At 37.9% G+C, this 16,098-nt stretch overlaps 1 protein-coding gene across 3 annotated transcripts in view; it reads left to right on the top strand.

The window, feature by feature from the left end:
• dnmt3ab (DNA (cytosine-5-)-methyltransferase 3 alpha b) overlaps positions 1-16,098 on the top strand; it is a 67,397-nt gene that overhangs the window by 13,494 nt on the left and 37,805 nt on the right. For all 3 annotated transcript variants that reach the window (XM_067366496.1, XM_067366495.1, XM_067366494.1), the window contains exon 4: positions 3,861-4,188. In XM_067366496.1, the coding sequence (XP_067222597.1) occupies positions 3,861-4,188 (328 nt within the window). The remainder of the gene's footprint in view (positions 1-3,860; positions 4,189-16,098) is intronic.

Here is a 16,098-nt window from a genome sequence, read left to right as displayed (position 1 = left end):
CAGCTTTATGTAAGAAACAAACCAAATTTAAAATCTGTCCCTCCAGTGAGCTTTAACTGTTTTGACAATGAGAAACAAATAATTTACTGTTTGTGAATGAATCATCAGTGTAAAACTAAAATTATTAAAAATTTTTTGTTCATTGAAATAAAGCCGAAATAAAATAAATTAAATAAAAATGTAAAAATTAGAAATGTTGCCTTGCCAAATAAATAGGAACAAAAAGCACATAACAACGTTAAATAAAACTTAAACTAAAATGAAAAGGAAAACTGAAAATATAATGGGTCAGTTTTATGAAATTGATAATCTTATTAAATGATAAGATCTGACTCAAAAGAATGATTCATTCATGGTTCAGTCTTCTCATGAAGACACCAAGCAAAGACTTCTGAGGACTTGACATTTGGCATCATGTGAGCCACTTTTATGATAAATGTGTAGTTTATGAAGCTTCAAATCTCTCTATGCCCATGCTGCAGTAATATTAGTATTTTGTTATTGTGCTATTTTGTGTTTCTTTGTAGACAGATGCATAGAAACACTGTACTCACATTACACTTAATGTGTAGGAAGAGAGCTTCCGTGTCGTCTTTGTTTCAGATTAGATTAGATGGTTCAGATAGGTAGTTTAGATGTCAAGGCAAGGACATCGGAAATGGCCTCATATAGAGAAGATGAAAGATGGAGTCTAGACTGCAAATGAAAGATTTGACTTTTTACTGCAAATTGGGTCTTACTCTTACTCTTCTATTCTGTGATTCATAACCATTTTCAAGGATTTCATTTTATTTTTGGCCTTTTTGCCTTTATTTACAGGATAGCACAGGATTGACAAGGAAGTAAGTGAGATGGGAATGGGACCGAGACATGACCCAGGTCAGACTCAAACCTGGGTCCCCATGAGCCAACAGCTCTTATATGTCATGTGCACATCCCTCTGCAACACGACAATAGCACACCTTCCAAATGCATTGTCTTCACGGGCTGCATGCAAAAATAAACATACAGAGCAGACAGTGTAGTCTGATTCATGAACAAATTATACTTTTAATGAACCAGCTAATGAATCGTTTCTCAAGTCACAAGATTTGAATGAGGCAAATTATTTACTATTTGCTTGATATGCCAGAGTGGTTGGTGAATAACATCTGACTATTTGATTTTGTGCCCCAGACCTTCGTGGCTCATTTTACACAAACATGAAGCAGGGCAACAACACACTGCATGATGTAGCCTATAGAATGCAGTTATAAATCCACTAAAATTCAAGATATCATGGCAAAAATGCCCTGATATCTTGAGTCTTTATCGCATATTTATATCATTATATAGTTTGGCAATATCACACGAGTAACGAGCGCAATATCACACGAGTGCTGTTTTTGTCCCGAATAGCACGAGTACAAATGTGATATTGATTTCATTCAAAAGTTCAATAGAAAAGAAGTTAATATTGTGTTATATTTTAGACTGTTTTTGCTCAGTTTTGCCAATGAAAACATTACCTATAAAGCCAGAGAAGAACTTTTGTGCGTCTCCAGCAACCAAAGCTGTTTCTGAATGAATCCACGTTTTGAGCGAATCAGTTTGGTGAATCAATGATTCACTGGCCCATTCATAAACAGAGCCATTTACTCCATTCCTAAATGAATCAGCTGTTTAAACTCAGTGACATACTCATTTAGACACCTACTGGTAATTTTAGTTTCTTATTTAGAGTATCATTTAAAAAAAAAAAAAAAAAAAAAAAAAATCCATATTAATAAAAAACCCATTAAAGAATTAGTTCACCCAAAAATCATCATTTACTCACCCTCATGGCTGCTGAAGCCTAAAAGTTTATGTGTTATATATTCTATGCTGAATCAAATAAAATATAGTTTTCTAAAGCTACTTTTTATAATGTTTTTTTAATGCTCGTTTTTCAGTTAACACGATAATGACTTTAAATGATCTTCTTGACAGCCCTAATTTATTTATTTTTTTTCCCCTTCTGGTACATACAGCTATGGAAAAAATTAAGAGACCAAGTGGTCTCTTAATTTTTTCCATAGCTGTATATATTATAATAATGTTAATAATAGTTTACAATAATATAAAAAGCAAAAAATAAATTGTGTATATACAGTCATGGACAAAATTGTTGGCACCCTTGATAAATATGATCATAGATGACTGTAAAAAATAAATCTGCATTGTTTATCCTTTTGATCTTGAATTCATAAAAATAGCAAAAGTCTAACCTTTCATTGAAGGAAAAGAATTGAAAGTGGGGGGAATCACATTATGAAATAAATGTTTTTCTCTAAAACACATTGGCCACAATTATTGGCACCCTTTTATTCAATACTTTTTGCAACCTGCTTTTGCCAAGAAAACAGCTCTGAGTCTTCTTCTAGAATGCCTGATGAGTTTGGAGAACACCTGACAAGAGATCAGAGATCATTCCTCCATACAGAATCTCTCCAGATCCTTCAGATTCCAGCTCCATGATGGTGCTTCTTCTCTTCAGTTCACTCCACTCATTTTCTTTAGGGTTCAGGTCAGAGGACTGAGATGGTCATGGCAGAAGCTTCATTTCGTGCTCAGTGACACATTTTTGTGCTGGTTAAGATGTTTGTTTTGGATCATTGTCCCGATGGATGATCCAACCACAGCCCATTATAAGATTTCTAGCAGAAGTGGTCAGGTTTTGATTTTTTATCTGTCGGTATTTGATAGAATCCATGATACAATATATCTGAACAAGATGTCCTGGACCTCCAGCAGAAAAATAGGCCCACAACATTAAAGATCCAGCAGTATATTTAACAGTGGGCATGGGGCACTTTTTATCCATGTGTGCACCAAACCCATCTGGTGGGTTTGCTGCCAAAAAGCCCTTTTTTTTGTTTCATCTGACCATAGAAGCTGGTCCCTTTTGAAGTTTCAGTCTTGTCTGACAACTGAATATGCTGGAGATTGTAGAGGATTTTTCTTGAAACCCTCCCGAACAACTTGTGGGGATCTAGGTGCTTATGATAATTTTTTTAGGCTTTCTGAGACTCAAGACTCAACTAATCTCTGAAATTCTCCAGCTATGATCCTTGGAGAGTCTTTGGCCACTCAAACTCTCCTCCTCACTGTGCATTAGGATGATTTAGACACACATCCTCTTCCAGGCAGATTTGTAACATCTTTAGTTGATTGGAACTTCTTAATTATTTCCCTGATGGTGGAAATGGGGATTTTCAATGCGTTAGGTATTTTCTTACAGCCACTTTCTATTTTGTGAAGCTCAACAATCTTTTGCTGCACATCAGAACTATATTCTTCTGTGATAAATGATTAAGAGAATTTGGCATTTGTGTTGTGCTGGACAATTTTCACCCTGGTGAGCTAAAAAAAAAAATGTAGATATATTTTACTCATAAAAAATTCTAGGGGTGCCAATAATTGTGGCCAACGTGTTTTGGAGAAAAACATTTATTTCATAATGTTATTTTCCCCTCACTTTCAATTCGTTTCCTTCAATGAAAGGTTAGATTTTTGATTATTTTATGAATTAAAGATCAAAAGGATAAACAATGCAGTTTTATTTTTAGAGTCATCTTTGATCATATTTATCAAGGGTGCCAACAATTTTGCAAATCATGACTATATATATAGGATTCTGGCTATTCTGTTAATGAAGCTATAATCACGAAAAGAAGATTGTTTTTGGTACATTTGGTTTGTTGTGTGCTATAGGGCAAATATAATTGAAATATTGAATCCATTGTGCCATAGGGAGCTGCTATTGTTTATCTGAGCTTCTGATTAATAACAGGTTAGCGATGCATGACAGTCCAATCGGATTATGTAATTTTCTGCTGCAGGTGGAGTGTTACGGGCCAGTGAATCAGCTGGTGGGTGTGGCTAAGCAGCACAAAGGGGTGGAGCTCCAGTCTCAGAATGGAGATGTTGAGAGGCACGAGAAGAAATCGTGTGAAGGTCGCCACCCAACACTAGACAAGAATGCTGCAGAAAATGGGCTCCCACGCCAGTCAGGCTGTCGGGCTGAGTCCTCCTCTGATTCAAGCCTGAGCCCATCCCTGGAGAACGGATTTGTCACCAGCCAGGACTCAGAGAAGTACGAAGAGGAGACACTGCCAACTCTGCCTCGCAAGAAACGAGGGAGACGGAAATTGGAGCGGCCGACTAAATGTGAGTTATACTCAACCTTCCTTAGCATCATGTTTCACAGCTGTCTGCTTACTGAGCCACTTGTGGGCCCAAGGCCAAGAACCTGTCATCATAATGACAAAAAAAAAAGCAATATTTATTCACAAAATAAGGGGGATTGTAAAACGGTTTTGGTGGCTTTGCAGCTACCATTGACTTGAAGGACCAAAAATTAATGTTAAATGAGGGCATTAATATGTAAATCAGGGTAATTACGCTCCCAAAAATTAAATTTGCAAACAAAAGACACCAGCCTCCCACACTGTGTACAGAACCGATTTGGCAAGAGTCTCTTTCCAGCAGCGTTTCATATAAGATTTTGTTTTTCCAATGAGGGCACCAACTATCCCTGCCACATATCCATATTTTCCAGCATGTTTTTGTTTGGATTTGTTTTTTTGTTTTTTTTAATATCATTTATCACCACAAAACTGTTCTTAATGTTTATCTTTATACTTTGTCATTATGAGCAACCAGACAGTAATCACACCAATTTAAATTTCACTATATTCGCTTTATTTCATTTTATTTATTTAGTGAAATGTTAAATAAAAAAAAAAATTTACATAAAAAAGTGTTTGTAGAATTCAGAAATCCTTGTTATTAGCGACACTGCTGGCCGTCAAGTGAACAACTTATTGCTCATGTTCGCACTATCATCCTGAACATTGTATAAGCATTCATTTCATCTGTCATAGAATGAAAGTGAGGCTCTCGCGAGTGTGTGAACGTTACATCCTTTTGATTTTCTCAGCAAAAAGTCCTGTGTCCTTCACATAAAAATTAGTCTACAGTAGGGGTGTAATGATATATTGCAGTACGATATTTCGCGATGCAAAAATGTTACGATATGTATCGTAGAGTGATGTCGATACTTTTACGATATGACGGCAGTCTAATCTTATTGGTTGAGCTGCCGACGTTACCTAGTCTGCAACAGTGGCAGTGAGAGAAGCCGGGTCGTCGTCGCATATTAAGGGTGCATCTCAATCAGCTCTCTAGTTCAGTAAGTGTTTCGGGCACACATCAAATCTTGCAAGCAGATTTAAACGTTTCTCCTGTCAGTCTCTTGCTTGGTCGCGTGAGAAAAGTCATGGCTATCTTTCACCGCAGTGCCACAGCAACAGCTGTGCTCACAGAAAAGCAAAAGATGCTTGCAATGCTTTGCTTTAAGAAGTTCTGTGGGCCGTTCACATATTGTGTCTTTTCCATGTGCAAGTCAGTTATTTCAAATGTAGCCACGTGGTGGGCACGCTCATAATGGGAGCAACGCAGTCGCGACGTGCATGCATTGTGTTGAAATTTGATCTTGTATGTACAAGGAAAATTATTGAAATTTGTTAATTTTTTAAATAAATCTCATTTGAATTTCAGTTTCATTTTGTTCAAAATATCGTGATACATAATGTATCGTGAGCTCCGTATCGGGATACGTACCTTATCGTGAGCTGAGCGTATTGTTACACCCCTAGTCTACAGGCTTTCATAAACAACTGAGGAAATCCTAGTTTTTTAAGTTTCTTTACAAAATGTTCAATCATTGAACATCAAATAAGCGATTAATACATGACAATTCTTACATATAGCCCCTTTAAAATAAATACAGAATACAAAATTCAGCTAATAATTGGGCTGATTCTTTTTTTAAAAATGGCACGAATCAAGTGATTTGTTTGTGAATTAAATTGTTGTGCTGTATGTTTGTTTTGTGTGCTGTCACATAAGACAACACAATAGAAAATTGTGTTGGCTGATTATTAGTTGTTGCACAGCATCTTTTTTTTTAAATTTTTATCACATATTTTAGACAAGCTGTGAGCTTGTGAATTGTAATATGTATTTTTTGTAGGGATGCCCCCTGACTAAATATTTTACTAGTCAACTATTAGTTGTTTATTTAAACCATTAGTTGACTAATCGCATGTTTTTATTAAATATATACTGAGGAGAATACTAAACCATAATAAGCATTAATATATATTCATAACATAGCCTATTCCATGCTCAAGCGCACGCATTAAGCTTGCCTTAAAGCGCCGGCAAAAGTAATGATTATGAATGTGTCGGGGAAAAAAATAACAAGAAGACATTTAAATTATTTATTAATAAACAACTGTTTGCTGAGTCAGTGTCAGCTGCAAAGATGAAGTTGACGATGCTGCCTCACCATCTCCGGCGGAAATGTGAATGCGCCTATAGAGAGAAATGCACTTTTAATACAGATTAAATAAGCAGAGATTATTTCTTTTCGCTCTGAATTGGTTTATCGAAAGCAGACATTTCAAACTTTCTATACATATATTTCTCATGTGTGTGCGGCAAGTAGCCTAAACATTGAGTTTTGGTTTTCTTTATTTTACAAAGGCATGACATTTTCTTGTTAGTGTGAGTTTACACAAAAGACCTTTTATTTTGAATAACATTGAATGATGTATTTTGAATGATGTATTACTCTTATCTGTATGACCAAAAACGTATTTTAAGTTGTTTCCGCTGTTATCAAAAAAAAAAGAAATGCAAGCAATTGGGCCGGTGCTTCTATGTCTATGAGTAAGAGTGCTATACTTTAGCCTCCACACAAACACTTGGATATGTGCCTAATAACAGTGCACATTTATTTAGGTTAACGTTAGAGCAAGCGTCCATGTAAAGTTGCTACATGTTTCAAATGATAAGCCATATTTGAGGTTGATGGATGATAGGCGAATGTTTGGATTTCCTGCCCGACGTACTGTAATTACCATTAACTATCTCTCACTCACAGACTGCGTGACTTCCACAAGGATTTTTTTTTTCTGCGACTAACTGACTAATAAAATTTTGGTCGACTAAGTCTCTTCTAGTCGAATAACGATTAGTCGACTTTTAGGGGGCAACCCTAGTTTTTTTGTCATGACACTGCAGGTTCATCAGTGGTGTAGCGATACTCCTGAATATCAGTGTGCTCCAGTATGATGGGGATACCAATTATCAGACCTCTTTCTCTCTCTCTCTTTACATACTTTGGGGTCAGGCATTGACCTTGATGAGAGCAGTAAGTGAAGGCTGGGTAGACAGAGCCGTCTCCATCCTGGCAGCCTGCCTTGATTGGTTGCAGCGCACAGAGAGACAGCAGGTCTGTGTTGTGGCCACTCTCTCAGTGGGGGTCGTGCCAGGTGAATGGCACAATGCCCAGGGCACTTACACACTGATCCTACATCAGTCTGCCTTAACCCACTTTATAATGATAGACGCCAACTTGTAGGCCTATGTAAAATGCTATAAAGTCTAGACACTCCATTTATAATACTTTGAAAATCTAGTAAAACGTCATATATCAAATAATCAATGCATGTGTTGTTTGTTAGCACTGCTAACAATGCTATAAAGGTGCATTTACACTGACTGAATCACCATGTTAAGGGTTTTTCGGTCACACATGTACCAGATGGCACACTTGATATGGACTTGCGGACTCATGGCCAGTCCCGTAGGTGTCCCAATTGTCATTTTAGACTATTTTCCAACTGTTCATGTGGCAGCTCAAGAGTATTGGCTTTTTCCCACTAGGATCGTCGGACTATAGTGTGGTCAATCTTTGACCAAAATATTTGAGATTAAAATAAATAAAGATTTTTAGAAAGAGAGAAACCTTTGGTAAAGACTGTTACCATATGGGATAAAGAAAGTGTTTTGCAGGAATGTTTTAACTGCACTGTTGGGATAATTTTTCAACCTTCAGATTAAAGTGAAAGTGACAGGCAAGTTTGTTAACCCATAAACCTCTGCATTAAACCCATCCAGTTAGTGTACACACATTAGGAGTAGTGAGTACTGAACACACACTCAAAATGTAAACTGTGGACACACACACCTGGAGCAGTTGGCAGCCATTTTTGTTGTGGTTCCCGGGAGTGATTGGGGTTTAGGTGCCTTGCTCAAGGGAACCTCAGTCATTTCCTGCCAGTATTGAGAATCGAAACCTGCAACCTTCAGGTTACTAGTCTGACTTTGGGTTACTACTCTAACCAAGGGATGGGCAAACTCGGCCCTGGAGGGCCACTGTCCTATAGAGTTTTGCTCCAGCCCTAATCAAAGTCAAGTCATCTTTATTTATATAGCGCTTTTTACAATGTAGATTGTATCAAAGCAGCTTTACATTGATAACTGGTACATAATTTTGGCTGCACAGCAGCTCTTAAAGAATAGTGTCAATGCAGGCAGATCAAAGCACTGTTGAATATCAAATGTCAAGTCAAATGTCAAGTGTCCCCAACTAAGCAAGCCAAAGGTGACAGCGGCAAGGAACCCAAACTCCAACAGGTGACATCAGGTGGCAAACAAGTGGCAAATAGGTGTTAAAATGGAGAAAAAACCTTGGGAGAAACCAGGCTTATTCGGGGGGCCAGTTCTCCTCTGGCGAACAGTGCTTTGTTATGAATCAGGTTCATATCACTTCAAAGTATTTATTTCTTATTTTCTAATCAAACACACCTGAACCAGCTAATCAATGTTTTTAGGATTACTAGAAGGCTACGGTCAGGTGAGTTTTATAAACATTTCTGAAGACAGTCATTTCCCTTCAGAGATACCCCCACCCCCAATTAAATATTTGTATTTTTCTTCCAATATTTCATATTTCGATACATGAATAGTGAGCTTTCTGTGCCTCATTCAGTATTACCTTGCATGGCTGGCCTGTGTTTTCATCCTGTTTTCAGACTTCATAATATTTCCACACAACTTACATTTTGGTAAATGATTGCGATGCAGTTTATGTGTAGGCCTGGAACAGAGATTGGCCAAAGTAAAACCAAAAGAAAACGTCTGGTTGCTGATCGTGTGTTTGGAGCTAAAACCGGCCGATTGATGGCCTGTCAACCGGTGCATCTCTAATAAAAAGGGGAGCTCTTGGGTCCTGATCAATGTGTTGAAGACAGTTTCCACATAAAGCCGATCTGTTTTGCCTGAGATCAGTACAATCCCAGATACCAACAACAAAGCTGTCTTAAAGTCACTACCTCCATTTTCCAGACTTCATTAAAGGGATAGTTTATCCAAAAATTAATATTAGCTGTTAATTTACTCACCCTCAGGCAACTTTTGACATTTTTCTTCAGTAGAACAGTAAAGTGATTCATTTAATGGAAGTGATTCATATAATGGAAGTCAATGGGTGCTGCCACTTTGAGATAAAAAAAAAAACATATTCAGACAGCACAAAATTAATACCCGTGACTCATGACAATACATTGAGGTCTTAAGAAGTGAAACAATTGGTCTGTGCAAGAAACTGAACATTATTTACAGCATTTTTACCTCTAATCCACAGCCTTGGCAAACGGTCCTGAGCACATTCACGACTGCAGTACGAGCTTCCTGCTGCATAATGAGGAACGCAAGGGAGCTAAAATGTTGAGAATCTATAAAAAGTCAATCTTCCCAATTGATATCATGCATATATAGGTTGCTACATCCAGGGTAACCACAACTAAGTACAAAACACGTGAGTCTTTCCTTTTTGTTGTAAAATCACCTTGGATGGCCTGAGGATGAGTAAATTAAAGGTCCAATATGTAAGATTTTCTGTCCGCTAGAGGCCTATTCAAAACAAAGGCATAGTTTGATGATGCCACGTTTGAGCTCGGAATCTTGGGACGTGTGGTCTTCACCTCAACGGATGGTGGAGAAGAATTGGGATAGGACTCGGGAAGAAATAATGTTCATGGATGCGATTATTAATGTTACTGTAGTATGAAGCAGAGCAGGACAGAGTGTTGTGGGAACTGAACGAGACCACTGGAGCAAATGTGCAACACGCCTCACGAGCAGCGGGACTTTTATTATGACACAGTCGCCGGCGCCGCTTTCGCTTTTCCGGTCATGAGTATGAGGTAACACAGCTCTGTTTATCATATTAGATACATTTGAGTGTGTTGAAAATGATGTTTCAACGTTTCTCTGTGCGTTCACTCGGCAGCTGCTGTGAGACACTGTTACACACTGCAGTAAGATAGATCGATATTAGAATATCATATTAAATGCTGGATGGCTTGTGTTGATAAATGGCATGCAATTAATTTTAACGTATTGTATGATGGAGAAAATGCTGTATTACTGTTACTAAAAATAAAGCTGCATCTGATTATGCTATGTTAGCTACTTCACAAAATAGTGTTTTTCTCTGAGGCACGGTAAAACATGGTACTCGCAAAATTTTTTTATTTAAACTATAGGACTAAACGTGTTGAGCTATATAACAATATTTAGTTTTCTGACTATAATTATATATCAAAACAGTTGTTCCCTTGTCTATTAAAACATGTAAATATTAAAGCGTCTTTGGTGTTTCCATGGTTTCTACCAACATAAAACCGGAAACCGAGGGTAACGCGGGTATGACGGCGACTCCTCACACGTCCCGGAGCCTTGGTGAAAATTGCAATTTTCTCACGATTTACAAACAGTTGGAAACATTTGGGATATTGTAAGTACTCCAGTGAACAAAATAAATAACACTGGCCCAGTGGTTTTTGGATATTTTACTGCAAAATTCTTACATATTGCACCTTTAACAGCCAATTTTCATTTTTGGGCGAACTATCCCTTTAACTCAACACTGATGCTAATCAATACTCATCACTAAAAGATAATCCCAGCTACACACCTCTGCCAATCATTAATTCAGTCCCACCAAAGATTTTACTGATTCATGAACTCCTTAGAGTCAAAAAGATCAATCTTGCTTTGATTGATAGAGAATAGGCAAATCAGCCAGTACCTGTGTGGTTTTTATACCTTCTACCTAGAGGGCACAGGACGGACTTCAGTCCAGCGAAGTGGAACTGAACGCTCTGAACACGCAGGCTGGCATGTGCACAAACTGGCATGCTGGAGGTTCGATGGGCACAGCGTGCCAACCACGCTCACAAACCCATTGACCTTAACTGTCTCCACAGAATGAACCCCTTCCTCACCACACCGACGGGTTGCTTATTCCTGTCGAGTGACGGAGAAAAGAGGAAGAGAAAGAAAGATGCAGCGAGAGAGGATTTGCACATGCTGTAAATGTGAAGAGGACTCGGGGGTCGGGGCGCTTTGTTTTGGCTGGGTGTGTGTGGTACTTCACTGGAAGGCTTTTGATGGCTCTTGTGAAGAAAACAAGCTCTCAGGTTTTGCCCACGGCCTCTCTACGCTCAAGTGTTGTGATGTGGCTGGGTGATGGAGCTTTGATAGACTTCAAACAGATCCTCCTTAGGCTAGTGGGTTATTAAAATGGGTGCTGTCTACTTCTTTTGGCTTCATGTCAGTATAGAGACATTGTGAATATGCCGTCACAGAATGCCTGTAAGCCTGGTATAAATCCCACATATCTATTTATATGAAGTTGCCCTGTTCATTAGCCTAGCCATACTTAATGATTATCAAAATGAGGTATTTATGACTCATTTATGCACTCATCATTTAATGCTCTTTCATGCCTTGGTGCTTTAGGCATGTATCAGAAATGTGCTTTCATAATGCAATTTAATAAGTGAAGTATGTAAGTTATTTGACTTTTTTTATGTTCGCATTGACAGCATGCACATGTTCAGGTTGATCTGAATTAAAGGGATAGTTGACCCAAAAATGAAAATTAGTATGATGGAAGTCAATGGGACCCATCTGTTTGGTTACCCATATTTTATTGTTCAGCAGAAGAAAGAAACTCATACAGGTTTGGAACAACTTGAGAATGATTAAATGATGACAGAATTTTCATTTGTGAGTGAACTGTCCCTTTAACTGATGTAGATCCAATAGGGTTGCTGCGATGGTCAGTGTTACTGGTGTTCAGCCGCAACGCCGGCTTTTGACCATTTTGACTTTTAATAGTAATAAAAATAATTTTGTTCAGTTGGAGAACAGACACTACAATTAAAAACTAAACACGTCGGCTCAATTCAGCGTGAGCCGAACAAGAGTCGTAGCACAGATCAGCAGCAGGAGTCAGATTTCACCTCACTTCGCCCATTTTGCCTCACTCCTAACTGACAAGACGATGGCGGAAGATTTGGTTTCAAAGGGAAATGTAAAAGCGCCTATTTAAGCAAGTTTGTCATTGTACTCTTTTGTTGTTGTGTTTTTCATTAAGAAATATTGAACCCACTATTCAAGCAACTGCCGCCACTGGTTTGCCGCTAATTTTAAAGCGAAAGTAAAATGCGCACAGGCATTCATAATGGTGCGTGTCTAAAGCGAGCGTTTCCAGTTTATTCCTTCCATAGGAATTCATTTAAAATGCTCGCTCTGGTGGAAGAAGAGGGGGAAAAAGAGGGAAAAACTCCAACCGGTGGGAAAATTTCCTCACCATCACATCCCTAAGATTCAAATTAAAATGTTTATTGCACCAAATTTTATGCACTGAACATTCGGCTTGATGTGAACAAGCCTTAATTGCAAAAAAAAGTAGCTATTTGATTTAATTTAATTTAATTAATTTGGAAAAGAGCAGGCTATTTATTAACATGACACACTGTCTGAAAAACACAATACTTTTGCCTGTACCTTAAAAATAAACTCAGCGGCCAAAGATGTCCATCTAAATGTGCATGGCTAAGTATTAGAGAGATTTTTTTTTTTTTTTTTTTTTGCTGAAATGCACATAAAATTTAAGTTAGTATTGATGCATATTTAAAGCCATTTTCACCAATTCATGCACCCTCTCAGAATCAAACCCATGACCTTGGCGTTGCTTGCGCCATGTTCCACTGTTTGAACTATAAGAATGCTTGTCAGTTTTCGACAAGAGGACATTTTGCAGTGTACTCTTAATAGATGCACTAAGGTGGAAGTTGTCATTTTTGAAACAGTACGTTTACACACACTTTGAAACATTTTTAATGATACACATCTCTACTGGGATTACAATGACATGGTTTATTAAGGATTGACATTTAGCAAATGACATTAAAGAAAGATCTTTTTTAATAACATTTAAAAATATATCTCTTTAATTGCTCACATTTATTATGCATCTTGCAGCGTTAACAGCTCATAATTTTGTCTCCTCTCAGAACTCTACGAACAGCTCACTAGCACTTTGATGTGGGAAAGTTTTTAAGGGTGAACGTTACTTATGACCTGAATATCATGCTAATGTTGAGCTTCAAGCTTCAACCTAAAAAAGGTTTCAGGAAACATTTGCTGAAATAGACTTTTCTGTCAGATTCTCTATACAAATATCTGTTTTGTAGCTGTTTTTTGACTTGAATGGGAATGAATCTTCCAAAGGCCTTTGAGGGGCCACATTTTATTGATGCTGGATTGGAATTGTTGTTGTGTTTTAGAAAGCTTTGTTGAGCTCTCAGTAATATTGTCTTTCTCAAACCCTAGTTAGAAGGGAGTTTCAGTACTCCTGAATCATGAATCATCATGATAGCCCAGCTAGTGTTTCAGGTCACTGGTAATCATAGCCTCTGGCTAACCTCAACCTAACCTGCTGAACCCAGCCAAGACAAAGCTGTTTAGGCATGATCTACATCCTTTTGTATGTGGAGATGTCAGGAGTGTAAATCAATGCCAGGGCAAAAAAGGAGAATTTTGGGAGGATTGATTGTGGCACTGTGGAATGTGCAGAAGATGAACAGCATTAGAAGAAAGTATTAGAGTGTTGGGGAAGTTATTCCAAAGTAGTAGGCTGTTACTAATTATTTTTTATTGACTGCAAAGGTAATGCTTTACTTGTTCAGACAGACTAGTTAGTTATCACATTAATCATTATTAGGCCTGGATTGAATCTGCAGATTTTTTACGTTTTTGGTTCAAAAAGTTCAAAAAAAGTACAATAAAATGAATTAGGCTATTTTTAACTTGACACACCATTAAAAACAATATTTCTGCCACAGTGAGAGACACAGTGAGACACAACACAAAATGAAATTTTACTTTATTGCTGAAGTGTACATAAAATGTTATTCAAAGCCACTTGCATTGCAGGTATACATTTCACCAATTCATGCATTTCTTCAGAATCAAACCCAGTTCTTGGCACTGTTTGAACTGTAAGACTGCACAACGCAATGTCGAAAGTCGTGTATCTGAGGCCCTGTTTCCCCCTAGTATTAAGAAGTGATTTCGTCAATCGGATCTCAAGTGGACGACGCTAAATACATGAGTAAACGGGGTCTAAAAAGTGTCCAACTTTGACCACTTCCAGAGATAGTCGAAAATGCATTCGACCGGATTGCTTTCATAAATTAAACGCTCATGTAGTCGAATGCATTTGAACAGCCACTAAAGATTGTCTACTTTCCGCCTACTGGCCTAATGCATAAACATTATGGGAAGTGTGCTAGCCAGACGGGGTTTAAACTTTGTCGGCTGAAGACACAAGTTTGGTTTGAAGACGAAAAACAAGCACAATGTTCTCTCAGCATTCCTGATTTCTAACACACACTCACCACGTTCGGCCGGTCTTGTGACTTTCAGAGCAAAAATGAAAGCTGATGCTCTCTGTATGTTTTCCGTCATCTCGTTTCACATTCATATGTAAAATGCGCAAGCTTATTTTGTCTATTATATCAAAAGATCTGAAAAAAAAAACATATATTTACCCGCTTCAGGACAGAAGTGGTGGACAAGAAGTGGTTGAAAGTGGACAAAAGAGAACACCAGGTGTAAATGGGAATGTGTCTCCCTCATCTACTTGTGATCCAGTCGACCAAAACGCATCTTAATACCAGGTGTAAACAGGGCTTAAATGTGTATGGTTATATAATTGGTATATGATGCAATATTTCAGAACGACAGCTAAAGTTCATGTAAAGTACTTCATATTCTGTATATATGGCATTGGTGGGATGGGGGCTCCTCCACAGCGAAAACAAAGTGAATGTCAGAGATGCCAAAACTGCTATGATAATGAGTCAAAGTGGTTGTTGGCTAGTTTCAGTGTTGACGTCATGTCCTGCAAGTGTTTTGATAGACCTTGATAGCCTGCAATAATTTAGTTTTTGAGTGTGATTACAATTTTTTGTTGTTAGGAGTCTATGAAGGCGCTGACCATTACAAAAATGAAGTTATGTAATCGTTTGATTTGATACCTTTTGAAATACTTCTGTTGTTTGTCAGAGTCAATCAATATAAAAAGCAGTGGGTGAGTGATATGACACTGTCAATGGCTCATTTCGATACTAATGTCTAGAGCAGTGTGGCCAATATGAGCACTTATTTTATACAATATTTACTCTGAACTGACCCTTGGTTGATTTTTTAAAATTTCTTTTACATTTTAAGTGGAATATTTTGAAACAACTTATGGGGTGTGGAGAAGATTTTAAGTGTATAGCTACAGAAAAATAAAGCTGTTGTGTTGAGACAGGAACCAGAATAGCTTCACAATCATTCAAATAATATGAATAATAATAATTGTAACCTAGAGACGGATTCAAAAATGTGACATGCAAAGCACAATTCATAAATACACACATTATGGGCACTATCATATACCCGGTGCAATGAGACACCAGGTGCGCCAAGTGATTTTTTGCTAGTTTCAGCCCGACGCAGTTATCAGTTACCCACGTTGTTTTAATAGCAAATGCTCTCGTGCCCATCTGTTCACCCATGGCTGTGCTGGTCTGAAAACGAGGTGTGTTCAGGTGCGCTATTGGCATGTTGCTATTTTGAGGCAACTGAAAACGACTGCACCATTGACCAACAAAAACCTGGTCTAAAGTCAATGGCGTTTGTTATTTAAAGTGCACGTTATTAATATACGCCTATAGGCGGATGCACAACGCTTGTACACTTTGCTCATTACACACACAGGGATGCGTAGCAGCTCACAAACATGCCACATATTAAAAATAAAAGGATTACAATGTAAAAGATTATTATTATTGTGTGCATAAAGATAAAAATGCCTACATG

Source organism: Chanodichthys erythropterus, chromosome 18 (assembly GCF_024489055.1).
Source record: "Chanodichthys erythropterus isolate Z2021 chromosome 18, ASM2448905v1, whole genome shotgun sequence".
NCBI classification, from domain to species: Eukaryota; Metazoa; Chordata; class Actinopteri; order Cypriniformes; family Xenocyprididae; genus Chanodichthys; species Chanodichthys erythropterus.
The sequence above is the reverse complement of the archived record's forward strand: the minus strand, read 5'-3'. Positions and strand labels throughout refer to the sequence as shown.